Genomic DNA, 14,466 nt, shown 5'->3' with positions numbered 1-14,466 from the left:
AGATGGCGTTTGTATGGTGAACTTGTGGTGGAGGTGGCTAGCTTAAGCTTGGAGGGGGTCAGCCATGCCACTCCTTTATAGATGGACGCTTCACCATTTTGTGCTTTGAGCAACAAAAAAAGTTGTTTGATCGATTTCCGGTCCAAGCAAAACAATGATAATGCATCATGGGCCATGCGTACGGTGCGAATTGGTAGCTTGGGTGAGTTCTGCTGTAATGTGCATAGGCCCACACAAGGTTATCGAAGTCGGAAAGAAACAGAGGTGATCTGATGATCAATTTCTCCACAAGTTGTTCTTCAAGTTCAAGCGTCCCAAAGTCTCTTTACGATGGTCCATATGTCTACAGGTACAACACAAGATACAAGTATAATACACTTCCTCTAAGATGCTTCTAAAAACTCGCCCTCACTGGCGATCCGCCACTTTCTCTCAAGAACCCCGCAAAATAGTCGTTCAAGCCCTCGCAGCCAGCCTCGCTCAGCTCGACCACCGCGCCGACATACGAGTCAGGACGCACAACCACGATCGCGCCCTTGTTGACGTCCAAACCATACTTGATGTGCAATGGAGCACAAGCCCGTTGCTTGAGAGCGGAATCAGGGCCCAAAGCAGTTTGGTCTGCTGACTCAGGAACGCGTTTGTCGAAAACTGCATCACCGTATACTTGCGAGCGATAGAGGCGCAGAGGCGATGGAAGCTCGTCAATCTCCCATTGATACCAATGTGTTCCGACAATAGTGAGGAAGGTAAAGAATCTGCATCTACTGTGAGTTTGATCACAATGAGTCTGGAGGTTGACACATACGGGTTAAAGATATGTCTTGACTTGCCGTCGCCAACATTGTCTATGAGGCCGGCTGGTGCATCGATAATGCTCGCTCGCGTTCCAGGCGCTGCACGATACTTGTTGAAGAAGGACCCAGGAGAGTCAATAAACGCAGCAAAGCGTTCCAACGCCGTACGTGTCTTGGCCAGATCTCCAGCAAACACATGAATTCGGAATGCGCCATTCATCTTCACTCTGGTTGGATTTTCAGTTTCATTATTGGAACGAGGAAGGAGGGGACTCACTCTTGCTGGAGTCGCACGTCGTTTCCGTCAACCACACGAACAACCTTGCCCGGTGTCAACCGTTGGCCGGGGATGAGCTTGCAACCCTGAGGATTAAATATTCCTTCCTTCGCTACCCTCTCCCCAGGAAGCGCATTCAACACATTTCCGCTGTAGACTGCCCCACAACCACTGGTGAAGAAGGCGTTTTGCTTGAACATACGGATGAACTCGTCAGGATCGACACCGTTCGGTAACTGTTTGGCATCTGGTCCACGACCAGAGAACAATCGCGAGTAAGCGCCATCGAATTTGAGAAGTTCCTGCGCAACACCCCGACGCTCGTCCTCGTATGTGGGCAGAAGTACTTCTGGTCGGGCGAGACCCTTCATGACGAGGTTGAGTTTCCAGGAGAGGGTATACATATCAAGCATGGAGATGTTCATGCCCTGACCGGCTTGTGGCGAATGGGTATGAGTCGCATCTCCGCCAAGAATTATCCGGTGGTCGAGTGTGTATGAAGATGCGATACGTTGACCAATTTGGTAAACGGAGAACCAGTCGACATAACCAAACTCGAGGTCGTAGGGCTCGAAGATCTTCTTTGCGCGAGCAATGCAAATGTCTTGTGTAGCTTTGTCGCGAGCTTCGAAACATGAAAATTGAGAAGGAGAGCAGAGTCGTAACACGCACCAATAGAAACAATCTTGCCATTGTCTGTTGTCTGAAGTTGCACATAAAACCGGACCAGGTTGGCCTCTCGTGGAATTATCATGATGCTACCCTCTGACCTCGAGTGGATGAGGCATTTGTACTTGATATCCGCTGAAGAATACTGTTGAGAACCCACCATAATGAATGGTCAGACACTCACGGAAATTGGTCTTGACTCTGGCGTCCAAAACACCCCAAATAATGTCGGTAGCCTCGCCCTGCATTGTGATCTTTCCTTGCCATTCTCCGTCGCCCACTCTGCCTCCGGCGATACATCGCCGAACGTGGCTCTTTGCACCATCGCAACCAAGCAAGTACCGCGAACGAATCGTATAAGTGGTCTTGGTGTCGCCGTTTTCAATTGTACACTCGACAGGGTGGCTCCTGCTTAGTGGGTCTTCGCTTTCTGACAGGGTACGGCAGTCTTGAAGGTTGTAAGGACGAAAGATGCCGCTCGGCGGCGTGGGTTGTGGGTCGGGAAGCACGGTCCGGCGCTTGATGGAAGGGTCAAGCAACCGACGTCAATGATTGTCTAGCCGACCTACCGCTTCGATTTCCTCGAGGAAAGCTTGCTCAATGAGACCTTGATGGAGGAGGAGTGTGTAGTTATCGACGACGTCAATAAACTCGGGGCAGGACGGAGCTCGGGAAGTACGGGCGAGCTTTTGAGTGGGTGTAGGGTCCCAGAAAGCGACCTCATAAACGCGAACGCCTTGGCTGATCATCCTCTTTGCAAGACCACCACCACCGATTGGAGGCTGCCCGACAACAGGCCCGCCGGGTATTGGAGCAGTGGAAACGCCACCGATGTTGCGCAAAACCTGAGAGAAACTGTCAGTTGGCGAGCTCCAAGTGAACGGCGATGACGCACCTCAATTGTTCTCGGTTGAATTCCGTCGGCTCGCCCAGCAGTTGTAGGATGGGGACGCTCGTCGATGTGTAAAATATTGAAGCCATAGGTCGTGAGACACAGTGCGGCCATTAATCCGGCCGGACCCCCACTAAAACTAGTTAGGAATCGCTACTCGGTGTTAACAAGAACCCACCCAACCACGACAACATCGTAGACTTTCTGGGGTTGTATTTCCGCCATGGAGGTTTAGAGGGAGGAGGGGAGGAAGGCGGAAGAACCGCCCGTATATATAGGGCGAGTGACGACTGTTTGTTTGTCCGGCGAGTCCGCTTGTGTCGGACGGGTCAATTAACCCACAACAAATATCGGTCGGATCTCATTGCCTGCCTCTGACTGGCTTCCGCTTGGCCATAGCTTAAAGCAGATATGATTTGTGGAGTCTCATTCGTCCTTGCCACTGGATACAACGGTCAGGAACGGTATGCGATACGGCGGGAATGAGTGGGAGAGACAAGATAGAAAAAGGAAGGTCGGGTGATGTAACGTCGTCGTGCACCAAGTCATGCTGCAAGTTGGTCTGGAGTGCGTTCTTCGATATCGCAATCTCTCAGACTTGAAGGTAAAACGTTTGACCCGGTCACTGGCACCATAGTGTAGAATCAGACTACTGCTGTTTTTCTCATTGATCCTTAATGCTGAATTTAGCTATGTCTGGTTTATTTGCAGCTATACGCGACAACACTAGCGCGACGCGTCTCGCTTGTTATAATAATAATAATATTATCCTGATTCCATGATCTTCACGTGCTTGTGACAGATGTGATCTTTGGCGTTCCTCAGTTTGTTCGCACTTCCATGCCATCCTCAGAATCGTTGCCATACGAGATCATCTCGGAGATACTCTCTCCACTTCTTACAGTGCCTGATGAGCTCTTCGCGGACATCCATCCTCATTCGCCGTTTGCGAGGTATTCTCGGACGTCAACGTCAACCTATCTTGTTGTGTGCAAAAAATGGCTTCATGCAGCCACACCTTTGCTCTATAATACAGTCGTACTACGCTCCAAGGCACAAGCCGAGGCTCTCGCTCGCATATTGTCGGTGCATAACGAGTTCGGAAAGTTCATCAAAAAGCTACGAGTTGAAGGAGCCTATGGAGATGCCATGCTGTCGATTCTCGGTAACGCGGCGAATCTCACAGACCTCCTCGTTTCTCTCGAAATCTGGTCAGACGCATCTACGGCTGGTCTCTGTGATGGTTTCTCTCTTATAAATCCGAAGCGCCTTATCATCCAGGAAGCAAACAGGCAACGAGACAACAAAAAAGTCGCTAATGTCATTAAGGCTCTGGAATGGGCAATAGAAAACTCGTGGAATAATTTAGTGCGTTGTCTCAGACTCGAGAGATACCTGACCAAACCCCTCAGACGACGTTTTCCTCGCCATACGCTTGGCCCCACGAAGAACGGGGGGTCAGATTCCTTCAATGCTTTGCCAAAGCCGGACGGCTACACACCATCGTGGCGAGATATGAAAATTCACTAGAGTGGATATATCCCATTATCAAGTCGTGTCCGCTTCAGAAAGTCGGGTATCTGAAGCAAGGACCACAGAAATGGGCTCAGCGTAATCCTACTCTCCGAAAACTTATAGCGAATTATGGAAGATCGTCAGACTTTTGTATTTCTACTCAAGTGCTTCTCTGACATGACAATAGGCATTTGCAGCAGCCCTCCCATGCAGTTATCATTGATGTCGACGGCCTCAAACCTGTTCCTTTCCATACTCCCATGGCAAATGCGCCCCGAGAGATACGGGATCTTATTTGGTCACGCATTCTCAAGTTTGCGATCATGCTCAAACAGTCGAAGACCTCGGTGCGATACTTGGGTGGGGCTTGCTGCCTTCTACTCGTTTGCAAGATGTTCTTGGTACGAAAGTTTCAGTTGCATGGATACCACCGCTAAGCGCTTCTTGCAGAGATTAGGCCGTCCAATATACTACAAAAATCTATCTTTCGTTATGACCACATCAAAACTCTACATGTTCGAAAAGTTTCTCGCGGAGTCGCCGCTTGCAACTCGCATTGAAAGCATATCCAGTCCATCGTATCGCTGGGAGGCGTCGGCAGGCATGCCTTGGGGGATCTTTGAAAAGTTTCTGAGGCGATCTGGCCTGTCTCTTCAATACTGCAGTCTGTCGGTTACAAACACCGTAGCCGGCGTTCACAATGCACGAGAAATGTTTTCGATGCTGCCAAACCTTCAACACCTCCAATGGAACTGCGGAGCTCGATTCGAAGCTAACAATGACGAAGATGGAGGAGAGTTGCCAAAGCTAACGGAGTTGCATATCAAAACAGCCCATCCAACATTCATTGACGGTCTGACTGTCACACGGTGGGTCCTTCGCTGTATTGGTCTGATACAGCTCTCAACCTCTCGTTAGGCTTCCATCACTCCACAAGCTCGTGATTGCGATGGCAAAGAATGTCGGCTACGTCCCATTTCTCACTACTCATGGCTCGTCCTTGAGGTCCTTGCACCTCTCGCTAGAATTAATCGATGAGATATTCATTTCCGGCTCAAAACACGAAGCAATACCAGCACTTTGTCCCTGTGTGACTGAATTATCCATCATATGGCCCATGGCGAGTTTTTTTTTCTTGCTCGACCCCCTTGTTCTTAAGAAGCTTTGCAGGGCTCGGCAGGACCGCCACCGCGTGCTGCATTTATTCCCGTCATCGCTGAAGACCTACGACGCAGCACTCGAAAAACACCGGTAGCATTACCGGCCGTCAATATCAATCCGCGCCGCACATTCGCTGGAGTCACTCAACTCTTGTTTCAGACACCATATGGGTTTTTGATGTTCTTCCTTGAACTTGATCCAACTTTCTTACCTCGCCTTGCGTAGGTTCACAAAATCTTATTACTGTGTTCGTCATTGGGAGCGTTATTTGCTCAACTTCGACACTACGCATTGTCCTACCTTGAAGCAAATCTGTTTGTCCACTTTGAGTTGGCCTACCAATGAGTGCGGATCTCGTTTTCGCTGGTAATACGATGCGTTGACCATGTTTTAGGCGCGAAATTCAGCAAAGCACCCTTGTTCGCGCCGCGGAGAAGCTGTTGGGGCGTGGAATCGATGTTCTTGGTGAAGGGGATGTTATCTGGCAACCCAGACTGCAAAGTGCAGTATAGCGCAGCATTGTTTTATTCCGATCGCCGTTGCTTTACTAGGTACGAACTAAATTCTGACTTAAATCCACAGTCGCGCTATCAGGCTTGTACGATCACATAAAGTGTCTGTGTTTTCTACTACTAACAATGTTATTGTGCCAGTTGGCGACCTCGGTGTTCTCAATTGTTGGAAGTCCGTCGATCAACGATTTATGTCCGACCATAGGAACTAACAAGGGACACTTTCCACTCAGTAAAGGTTCAGAGGCAACATCAAGGGCAATAGAGGGCAATCTGCATGTGCAAGCTAAGTATGTACTGGGTAGGCGCCTGCCAAGGCTACGCCAAGCTAAAAACACCGCATAAGATGCCGCGAATCCGCCAAGACCACATGGCTTCACCGACAGTATAAAACGGCGCTCCGACCATCTGCTCTTGTCTTCATTTCCCTTTTCTTCCCCATCGTTGCTTTGCCTTTTTCTTCTTCTCCCACCAACCTTTTTACAATGCTGGCATTCCGCACCTTTGTCCCCGCCGCTTTCCTGCTCCTCGCAAGCGGAGCTCTGGCTGCCGACTCGAGCAGTGATGCAACTCTCTGTCTCTTGGGTTGCTCGACGACTGCTGCCAGCGCCACTGGATGCGCGTGCGCAACTGTTCTACCAGTTTGATCTCTGAAAAAGCTGACCGCGTTGACTAGATTTGATGACCAGAAATGCATTTGTGCCTCGCCCGTCTATGCCACGAATCTGACCTCATGCGCCACTACGACCTGCAAAGTATCCAAGAGCGATGTCACCGGGCTGATTGCCTCAGGCTGCGGTGCCGGTGAGCGCTGTTTTACCTTCCACGACAACAGCAGATTCTGACCAAATGTCTTAGCAACCCAATCTGCTCCCGCCCCTGGCGCTAGTGGCAGCAGCACCTCCCAAACCAACTCCCAGTCCAACAAGCAGAATGCCGCCTCACCCAACTACGGAAGCGTTGGTGTCGCCGCTGTTTCGACTTTCGCGCTTGTCCTTGCTGGTTTGGCTCTTTGAAGACACAACTCGGAGGAGGATGCGTTCCAGATTTGTAGCATATATGGCCTGTCGTAGCCCGAAACCCTGTTGGCCGAGAGTGCGGCGAGCTGTGCTCGCCCACCAGCCACAGACAAATCCAATTCAATCTTTGTAACTAAGGGACTGCTTGCGTTTCGTTGGATCCAACGCCGGTTTCCGGGGGATTGGAGTGCATATTTTTAAAATTATATTCCACCCCCGGAAACCGGTGTTTTCAGATCATGATCTAAGCATTAGTCAGCACACTCACTTCACTCTTCGACGTTGACCTGCATTGTTTAACATGGACAGCGAACGGCGCCGTCTATTGCGATTGGTGCCAGGCTTGAAATCTTATGTATTGGGACGGCCAAAAATAGATCCGTACGTCAGCGCTATCTATGATAACCAGTTTTGCTGAACGACTTGATAGTACAGAACCCGGTGGACCTACTTGAGCATTATAGGACCCTCTTCCATCCACTTTGGCTTTCGTCTTGGGGTATTATACATGCTCTAGAGTCTCCTGACTCTGAATAATCCCGCTCAAACATGCAGCGCTAATCAATCGAAGCCAGCCATCTCTGTCAGTTGAAGGAACACTTTGGTGGACCTGGCTGAGCACGCACAGCGACATGTCTATTAATCATGACATCGCTTAGTCCTATCTAGGCAGCCAGGTGCACCCACTTTCGCTCGTGGCCGTTCTATTATTGAGCTTTTAGAACTTTAGGTGGTGGAGTGGGATCCGCCGAGCCCTACCTATTCGCTTCGAGTGCAGTTTCATCGTGTCGTATAGCGCAGAGACCCTCGTCTTGTGTGCCCGCGGGTCTATGGCGAGATCATGATGTCAAGGTCAACCATCGATATCCTAACTTCTCCTTCATTGCTAATTCCAATTCAACTTTAGTTCGAGCATCACGGTGAGAAGCATGCAATATCCGCTACTAAAGAGAATCCGGATACAAATGCCGGCACCGGTATGTCTTTATAAGTCGACGTTGTCCTGTCCTAACGATAGCCATTCGTTCTCCCAGCCAACCCTCTCCCACCAAAGGATTTGGGAAAATGCCGCTACCTCTCCGAATACTCGTCTTTATTCTCTCAATCCGACTTTCCGTCGCTGCGATCGTGGAAAGTGTTGCGGACCTGCATCTCGATAACTCGAAGAAACCTAACTTTGATTTTATTGTCGTTGGCGGTCAGTCTTCTGCCTTGGAAGTGCACGGTGAACTAACCGCCTTTCAGGTGGAACGGCGGGCAGTGTTGTTGCAAATCGGCTTACTGAGAATTCCAATCACTCCGTACTGGTACTCGAAGCTGGCGGCATGTACGTATTCTTCTTCCTGACAGGGAATCTCTGTGTCTCACGTTAAATATAGCGACACTGGTGTTTTAAACATCGAAGCACCTTTCTTCAGTCTATTTGCGACCCCCAACACGCCTCAGGATTGGAACTTTACGACTACGCCACAACCTGGCCTCAACAATCGTGCGGTACCCTATCCTCGCGGCTTCATATTAGGCGGAACGAGCGCCGTCAGTACGTTACAATATATTTCCTCCCTGCTTTGAGCGCTCAACTGCTTATAAGACTATTTGGTTTATACCCGAGGAACTAAAGAAGATTTCAACCGGTTTGCCCGTATAGCCAACGACGATAGGTGGTCATGGGATAGCCTAACCCCGTACATGCATAAGGTTAACTGCTCTTCTAACTCCCTTGTCCACTTTTTGAGCTTTTTTTAGACTGAACGATTTACTGAACCTGTCGATCATCACAACACCACTGGCTGGTTCAATCCAGCGGTACATGGCTTCAACGGACCCAACTCCGTGACGCTGAATAACTTCCCGACTGAGATCGATGGTAGAGTCTTCAATACTACGCAGCAAGATCCTGAGTTCCCCTTTAACCTCGACATGAATTCTGGTTCTCATCTTGGCCTTGGTATGTCAATTCTTGGAGTAAACACTAGATTCTCCATGTTGACCTTCCATGTCACGTAGGTTGGACTCAGTTGACGGCGTTCAATGGCTCGCGAAGCAGCGCTGCCACATCTTATCTCGCTACCAATATCATCGCTCGTCCAAACCTCAAGATTTTGTTACATGCTCGAGTAACGCGAATACTCCCTTCCGCAATTCACGATTTCCGAACCGTCGAATTTCAAGATGCCCAAGGTATTAATGCATCCTATAACCTGGGCTCTCGGTCTCATCAAATCACAGGAAAGACCCACCTACTGACGGCAGGGAAAGAGTTGATCCTCTCGGCGGGAAGTGTCAACACCCCAAGCATTTTGTTACATTCAGGCATCGGAAACTCGACCACCCTCAGCGCATTGGGAATCAAGCCACAACATAACTTGCCATCAGTAGGACAGAACCTCACAGATCACGCGCTGCTATCACTCGGTTGGAGTGTTCAGACTGAATCACCTGACGGGACATTCGATCCCATCGTCCAGAACGCCACCGCACGCGCTGCGGCTATCGCGCAATGGCAAACCACCAAAACCGGTCGTCTGGTGAACGATGTGTTGTCGCAGATCGCTTGGCTTCGAGTCCCTGATAACTCGAGTATCTTTGAACGCTTCGCCGATCCCTCCGCGGGGCCAAATACCGCACACTATGAGCTCCTCTTCTCTAATGGCTTTACTGGGGCCCCGCCTGCTCCAGGAAATTACTTCGGCATTGTCATGGCCGTTGTCTCTCCATCATCTCGAGGTTCGGTCACCATCAACAGCACTGACCCACTCGCACCTCCGCTGATCAACCCCAATATTCTTGGCACCGAACTCGACATGTTTTTCATGCGTTATGCGGTCCGTAGTGCTTTCCGCTTCGCCGCTACACAGCCTTTCGCCAACTACATTACCGCTCTGCCTGCGGGGTTAACGGGGAACGAGTCTGACGATGAGTTGGATGTTTATATTCAGAATAAATCGGGAACTGTTTTTCATCCGGTCAGCACTGCGAGTGTCTCGCCCGTCGGCGCCGAGTATGGCGTTGTCGACCCCGACTTGAAGGTCAAGGGTCTGAAAGGGCTACGAATCGTGGACGTTTCTGTGATGGTGCGTTCAATACCTCGCGGTTTATTATCGCTGATCGGGCATTGTAGCCCTTGATTCCGGCAGCTCACACGCAAGCAGCTGCGTATATAATCGGGGAGCGTGCAGCAGATATGATCAAGGAGAGTTGGTAGACCTAGAACTATAGAACTGTACTTTTGATAATGTAGAAGAATGATCGGGAAAATGTTGCGCAGCATCGTGTAAACCCTTTGTCTTGGACTTTGCTGGCGGTGAGATTTTCCCTCTGTGGCGTATTACTTCCGAGGTCCCAAGCTTTGTACTTTGAGGAGAGATGAGTAGAGGAAAGGTTGAGGAAAGGTCGTTGATGACAATATCGTGGTAGTAAGTAAGTACTGAGCCCAATTTGTTCAAAGCTCAAGTCAACCAGGTTGAACCAGCATACGGCGATCTTTTCTTTGTGGCGTATTACTTCCGAGCTCAGCAGATTGCAGTCAGCATGGCCTGGTTGTTGATCAGCGGAGCCGGCTTTGTTGAACCCTCACTTAGCACGCGGACTGGAAGAATGAATCACGCTTTGCCGAGGCGCATCACCAACGGCATCTATTCACACGCCTTGAACAACTTGTCCTCGACCCGCTACATCTGTCAGTTCACAACTTTGAACCCTCAATACGGAGGCAATCATGCCTCGGTTTTCGACGAGTTTTGGCCGAAGAACCATCCGTCGTACCATCTATCGCGGAGGTGTCCTCGATAATTGAAGAAGTCCATTGTGCAGTGATACGCGCGTGTGACTCCGAGAGTCTCTGAGGTAAACAATAGAGTCTTGTAAATTGACCATGTTTCTTCTCAGTTTCTGCTTATGGAAGTTAACAATGAAACGGATCCGAGCGAGGCGGCATAGGGCGTGGTCCCGGCAAGGTCCCGGCCTTCAGTTGCTGGTGGTGACGAGAAGTTGTTGGTCTTGGCTGGCGCACATCTCTGGGATTCAGATGCAACAAGTTGTTGAACAAGAATGGTGTGTTTCCCGCAATCTCCCGCAAAGCGGTAAAATCTGATCATCATAGCAGTACAAGCAGAGCGTCCCTTTGAATCTGTTGAGTCAAGAAAGAGTCAGGCCAACACCATGTCTTCGGCCCTTGTCCCCGCGGGTCTACTTCACACTTGATTTGCAACAGTCGGGCGTGATTGCTTTCCATTTCAGGACCACATGCATGACGGCGTTGTTGAAACGCGGTTACCTCGAGTCCCGACCAACACAAAAACACGAGTATAGAAATTATGCCGAGCGCGTGGCGTGAGGTCAGTCGATATCATCCAATTGAAGTGGGAAAACGCGATCATACAAACCCGCTTTTCCAGGCACTCGTCGAACATATAAAATGGATCGCCCTCCCTCGCTGGAATATCCGCACCGTTTCCCCTCTTTCTTTTCTCTTCTTTTTTCTCGCCAGGTTCGCCCGCAATGCGCCTCTCGCTTGCTGCAGTGGTAGCCCTCTCCATTCGCCTGTGCGCTGCCGCTATCTTTGAGAATGTCGCGGACCTCCAACAAAGCGGGTCTTCTTTCGACTTCATCATTGTCGGAGGCGAGCATCAAGCTCTATTTCTCCCCAGCTTGTACTTATTCGTGCAACAGGAGGAACCTCTGGCGCCGTCCTGGCCAACCGACTTTCAGAAAACAGCGCGTTTTCAGTGTTGCTGCTCGAAGCAGGGGGGTCGTACGTGCAATATCTCACAACTCATTCTTCTCTCACGTATACCCTTCAAAGGGATGCCGACATCATTAACCTCTCCGCACCGCTTCTTTGCATTCTCGCAACGCCGTTTACTCAGCAAGATTGGAACTTCACGACGGTCCCGCAAGCTGCCTTGAACAACCGAGTGATTCCATATCCTCGGGGCTTCGTGCTCGGTGGAACCAGCTCAGTCAGTAAGTATTGGGTGTTAGCAAATCTCGCTGTCAACTGAGCGTTTGCGTAGACTTCATGGCCTATACAAGAGGGTCAAAGGAAGACTTTGATCGGTTTGCCAACCTGGTGAATGACCAGCGATGGTCCTGGAACTCCCTGGTTCCCTATTGGAAGAAGGTTTGTGTCTTTCCTTGGATCATTTTGCATTGCTTATGATGATGCATAGAGCGAGAAGCTTACCCCGCCCGTTGACAACCATAACACTTCGAAACAGGTGGACGCGTCAGTCCATGGGCTGAATGGCCTCAACTCGATAACGGTGACCGGGTTTCCGACTGAAATCGACAGCAAGGTCATTGCTACGACTCAAGTCGATTCGCAATTCCCTTTCAATCTTGACATGAACTCGGGCAATCCACTCGGTGTTGGCTGGGCACAAATGACCGTGTTGAATGGCCAGCGGAGCAGCGCCGCGACATCTTACCTTGCTTCGTCTTTTGTCGCCCGCCCGAACTTGAAGATCCTCCTCCACGCTCGCGTTACTCGTGTTCTGCCAACGGCAACAAATGATTTCCGCACGGTCCAGTTCCAAGATCGCCAAGGTATGTGGATTCGATGCTCCGCAACAAGAGGCTCAAGTTTGTAGGGAACACCTTCAATTTGACCGCCAACAAGGAGGTTATTCTGTCCGCTGGAAGCGTCAGCACTCCTCCTATTCTGATGCATTCTGGGATCGGAGATTTTGCCACGCTGACGTCACTCGGTATTACTCCCCGTCGCAACTTGTCTTCCGTTGGACAGAATCTCAGCGATCACCCCCTCCTTCCCCCTCACGTTCTCGGTCAACTCAAACTCGAATGGCACTTTCGATCCCATCTTCCAAAACCCCACTACCTTCACCCAGTCGCTTACGCAATGGAGTTCTGCTGGTACTGCTGGTACCGGACGGATGGGAGCAGAACCAATCAGCCATATGGCGTGGCTGCGTGTTCCGAGTACTGCGTCGATCTTCGCAAGCGTGCCCGATCCAGCTGCTGGATCCAACACACCCCATCTTGAGCTTCTGATCACGAATGGCTGGGTTGGTCTGCAGGCACCGCCCACATCTGGGCATTACATGGGAGTTGCCGTCGCCGTTGTCTCCCCTACTTCACGTGGCACCATCACCATCAGCAGCAACGACCCGCTGGCGCCTCCCGTTATCGACCCCAACTTCTTCCACTCGGAGATCGACAAGGTCTTCATGCGGGCCGCAGTCCGGGCCGCATTCCGGTTCGCCTTCTCCCAGCCATTCGCCGACTACGTCGTTGCGGCGACAACTCTGAACGGGTTTACGCTCACCAGCACCAGTTCAGACGAGGAGATCGATGCCTACGTGAGGCAGAACTGCGGGACTGTCTTCCACCCTGTTGGCACCGCGGCCATGTCCCCGGTCGGGGCAGATTACGGTGTTGTCGACCCAGATCTGAAGGTCAAGGGCCTCACCGGGCTGAGAATCGTCGACTTGTCGGTCATGCCGATAGTCCCTGCAGCGCATACACAAGCAGCCGCTTATGTTATCGGTGAACGGGCAGCAGATATCATCAAGGCGAGCTGGTAACGACCTTTAATCATTATTCTTCTTCCTTCTATGTATTTCCACATCACTACTTATTCGCCATGTTAATCCTGGCCTTTATATTGGCTGCGTAAATTACTGTACCACAAGTAAACAGTGCATTTTGTAGCCGTCGTTCAATACGAATCATTTCATAGCTCTTGACTGCTCTTACGAATCCAGTGTTTCAACTACAGCGTATGGGATTGATAGTATGTACTGGTAGAATGAATGCCCAAGATTAGAGATGTGCTTCGATACGATAGGATGTGGATAGAGAAACAGGACCAGGTGAGATCGATGATCTCGACAGGACGGTCGTTTTCTCTCTTGACCTTCTTCTTCCGAGTCTGCTGCGTCAGATCAATGGTTGTTCCTTCGCTCTTGACGTGAGTATTTGAGCCCAGGCGGTTTTCAATGGCGTTGAGCTCGGCCTGGAGGAGCCTGTCAATAAGAGAATTGCTATCGTATGTTCTGACTTACGCGCAACTCCCTGGCCTCGGGTGTTTCGAGGGCCGCGAGCTTCTCCTGAAGAAAATCATTAGACTGAGGAAGAAGTAAGAAGAAACATAGATACCCGGATGCGTTTTGCCTTGGCCGCATCTGGATCCATAGAAGGAGAGCGAAGTTTGCGCTTGTTCGACGAAGATACCACAGCTTGAGACGTAGTAGGAGGAGTGATTCCGCTTGCCTGCAGAAACTCTGTAGAGCATAAAAAAGGCGTCTCGTGCGTGAGCTCGTCAAAACGCACCGAGGGGTCGATAGATGAATCGGAAAATCGCCAAATCAGGTCCCAGACGAGTGATTTCCGGTGCCTGCAGATTACACATATCCTCCGGCAAAGGCTTGGGTTCGGCGAGACTGGAAATGCCAAATCTGAGCTGCAAGTGACGAGCAAAGCATCGACAAACGTTATTTGTTGCCCAACACCCTTTTTAGCCTTTTCGTGCATTGTGAGACTAGGAAGGGGATTGCCGCAACCAAATATATCTGAATCATCATTGTATTTCGCCTCCACTGGGTAGACCGTCACGGATATGACACCCAAATCTTTGCAAGCAGCGAGTGAGGGGCTTAGAAGG

General features: G+C 50.4%; 4 protein-coding genes across 4 annotated transcripts; 3 read left to right on the top strand and 1 right to left on the bottom strand.

Moving 5' to 3' along the window:
• Positions 1-394: 394 nt before the first annotated feature.
• On the bottom strand, positions 395-2,860 carry MIND_00109300 (Phenol 2-monooxygenase; the record flags this gene model as incomplete). The annotated part of the gene is made up of 8 exons (XM_037358038.1): positions 395-758; positions 809-1,024; positions 1,075-1,699; positions 1,747-1,878; positions 1,928-2,261; positions 2,313-2,588; positions 2,639-2,768; positions 2,814-2,860. The coding sequence occupies 8 exons, from the start codon at positions 2,858-2,860 to the stop codon at positions 395-397; spliced, it is 2,124 nt and encodes a 707-aa protein (XP_037225948.1).
• Positions 2,861-3,475: 615 nt separating this feature from the next.
• On the top strand, positions 3,476-6,839 carry MIND_00109200 (uncharacterized protein; the record flags this gene model as incomplete). The annotated part of the gene is made up of 12 exons (XM_037358037.1): positions 3,476-4,003; positions 4,048-4,289; positions 4,338-4,551; positions 4,601-5,019; positions 5,069-5,270; positions 5,321-5,481; positions 5,537-5,656; positions 5,706-5,776; positions 6,029-6,113; positions 6,170-6,445; positions 6,500-6,627; positions 6,682-6,839. 12 exons carry the CDS (start codon positions 3,476-3,478, stop codon positions 6,837-6,839), a joined length of 2,604 nt encoding a protein of 867 aa, XP_037225947.1.
• Positions 6,840-7,143: 304 nt separating this feature from the next.
• MIND_00109100 (Alcohol oxidase) lies at positions 7,144-10,047 on the top strand (the record flags this gene model as incomplete). Its single annotated transcript, XM_037358036.1, has 14 exons — positions 7,144-7,223; positions 7,273-7,283; positions 7,502-7,519; positions 7,573-7,694; positions 7,750-7,819; positions 7,877-7,931; positions 7,979-8,040; positions 8,088-8,169; positions 8,222-8,382; positions 8,434-8,540; positions 8,589-8,790; positions 8,850-9,023; positions 9,072-9,916; positions 9,964-10,047. 14 exons carry the CDS (start codon positions 7,144-7,146, stop codon positions 10,045-10,047), a joined length of 2,073 nt encoding a protein of 690 aa, XP_037225946.1.
• A 1,295-nt stretch (positions 10,048-11,342) lies between these two features.
• Positions 11,343-13,387, top strand: MIND_00109000 (phosphoribosylaminoimidazole carboxylase; the record flags this gene model as incomplete). The annotated part of the gene is made up of 6 exons (XM_037358035.1): positions 11,343-11,456; positions 11,492-11,807; positions 11,858-11,964; positions 12,014-12,389; positions 12,434-12,550; positions 12,597-13,387. 6 exons carry the CDS (start codon positions 11,343-11,345, stop codon positions 13,385-13,387), a joined length of 1,821 nt encoding a protein of 606 aa, XP_037225945.1.
• Between the last annotated feature and the right edge of the window lie 1,079 nt (positions 13,388-14,466).

The sequence above is a fragment of the Mycena indigotica genome, assembly GCF_014461135.1.
Source record: "Mycena indigotica strain 171206Taipei chromosome Unknown Mind.scaff0001, whole genome shotgun sequence".
Lineage (NCBI taxonomy): Eukaryota > Fungi > Basidiomycota > Agaricomycetes > Agaricales > Mycenaceae > Mycena > Mycena indigotica.
Note: the sequence above shows the minus strand (reverse complement) of the source record. Positions and strands in the feature narration are given on the sequence as shown.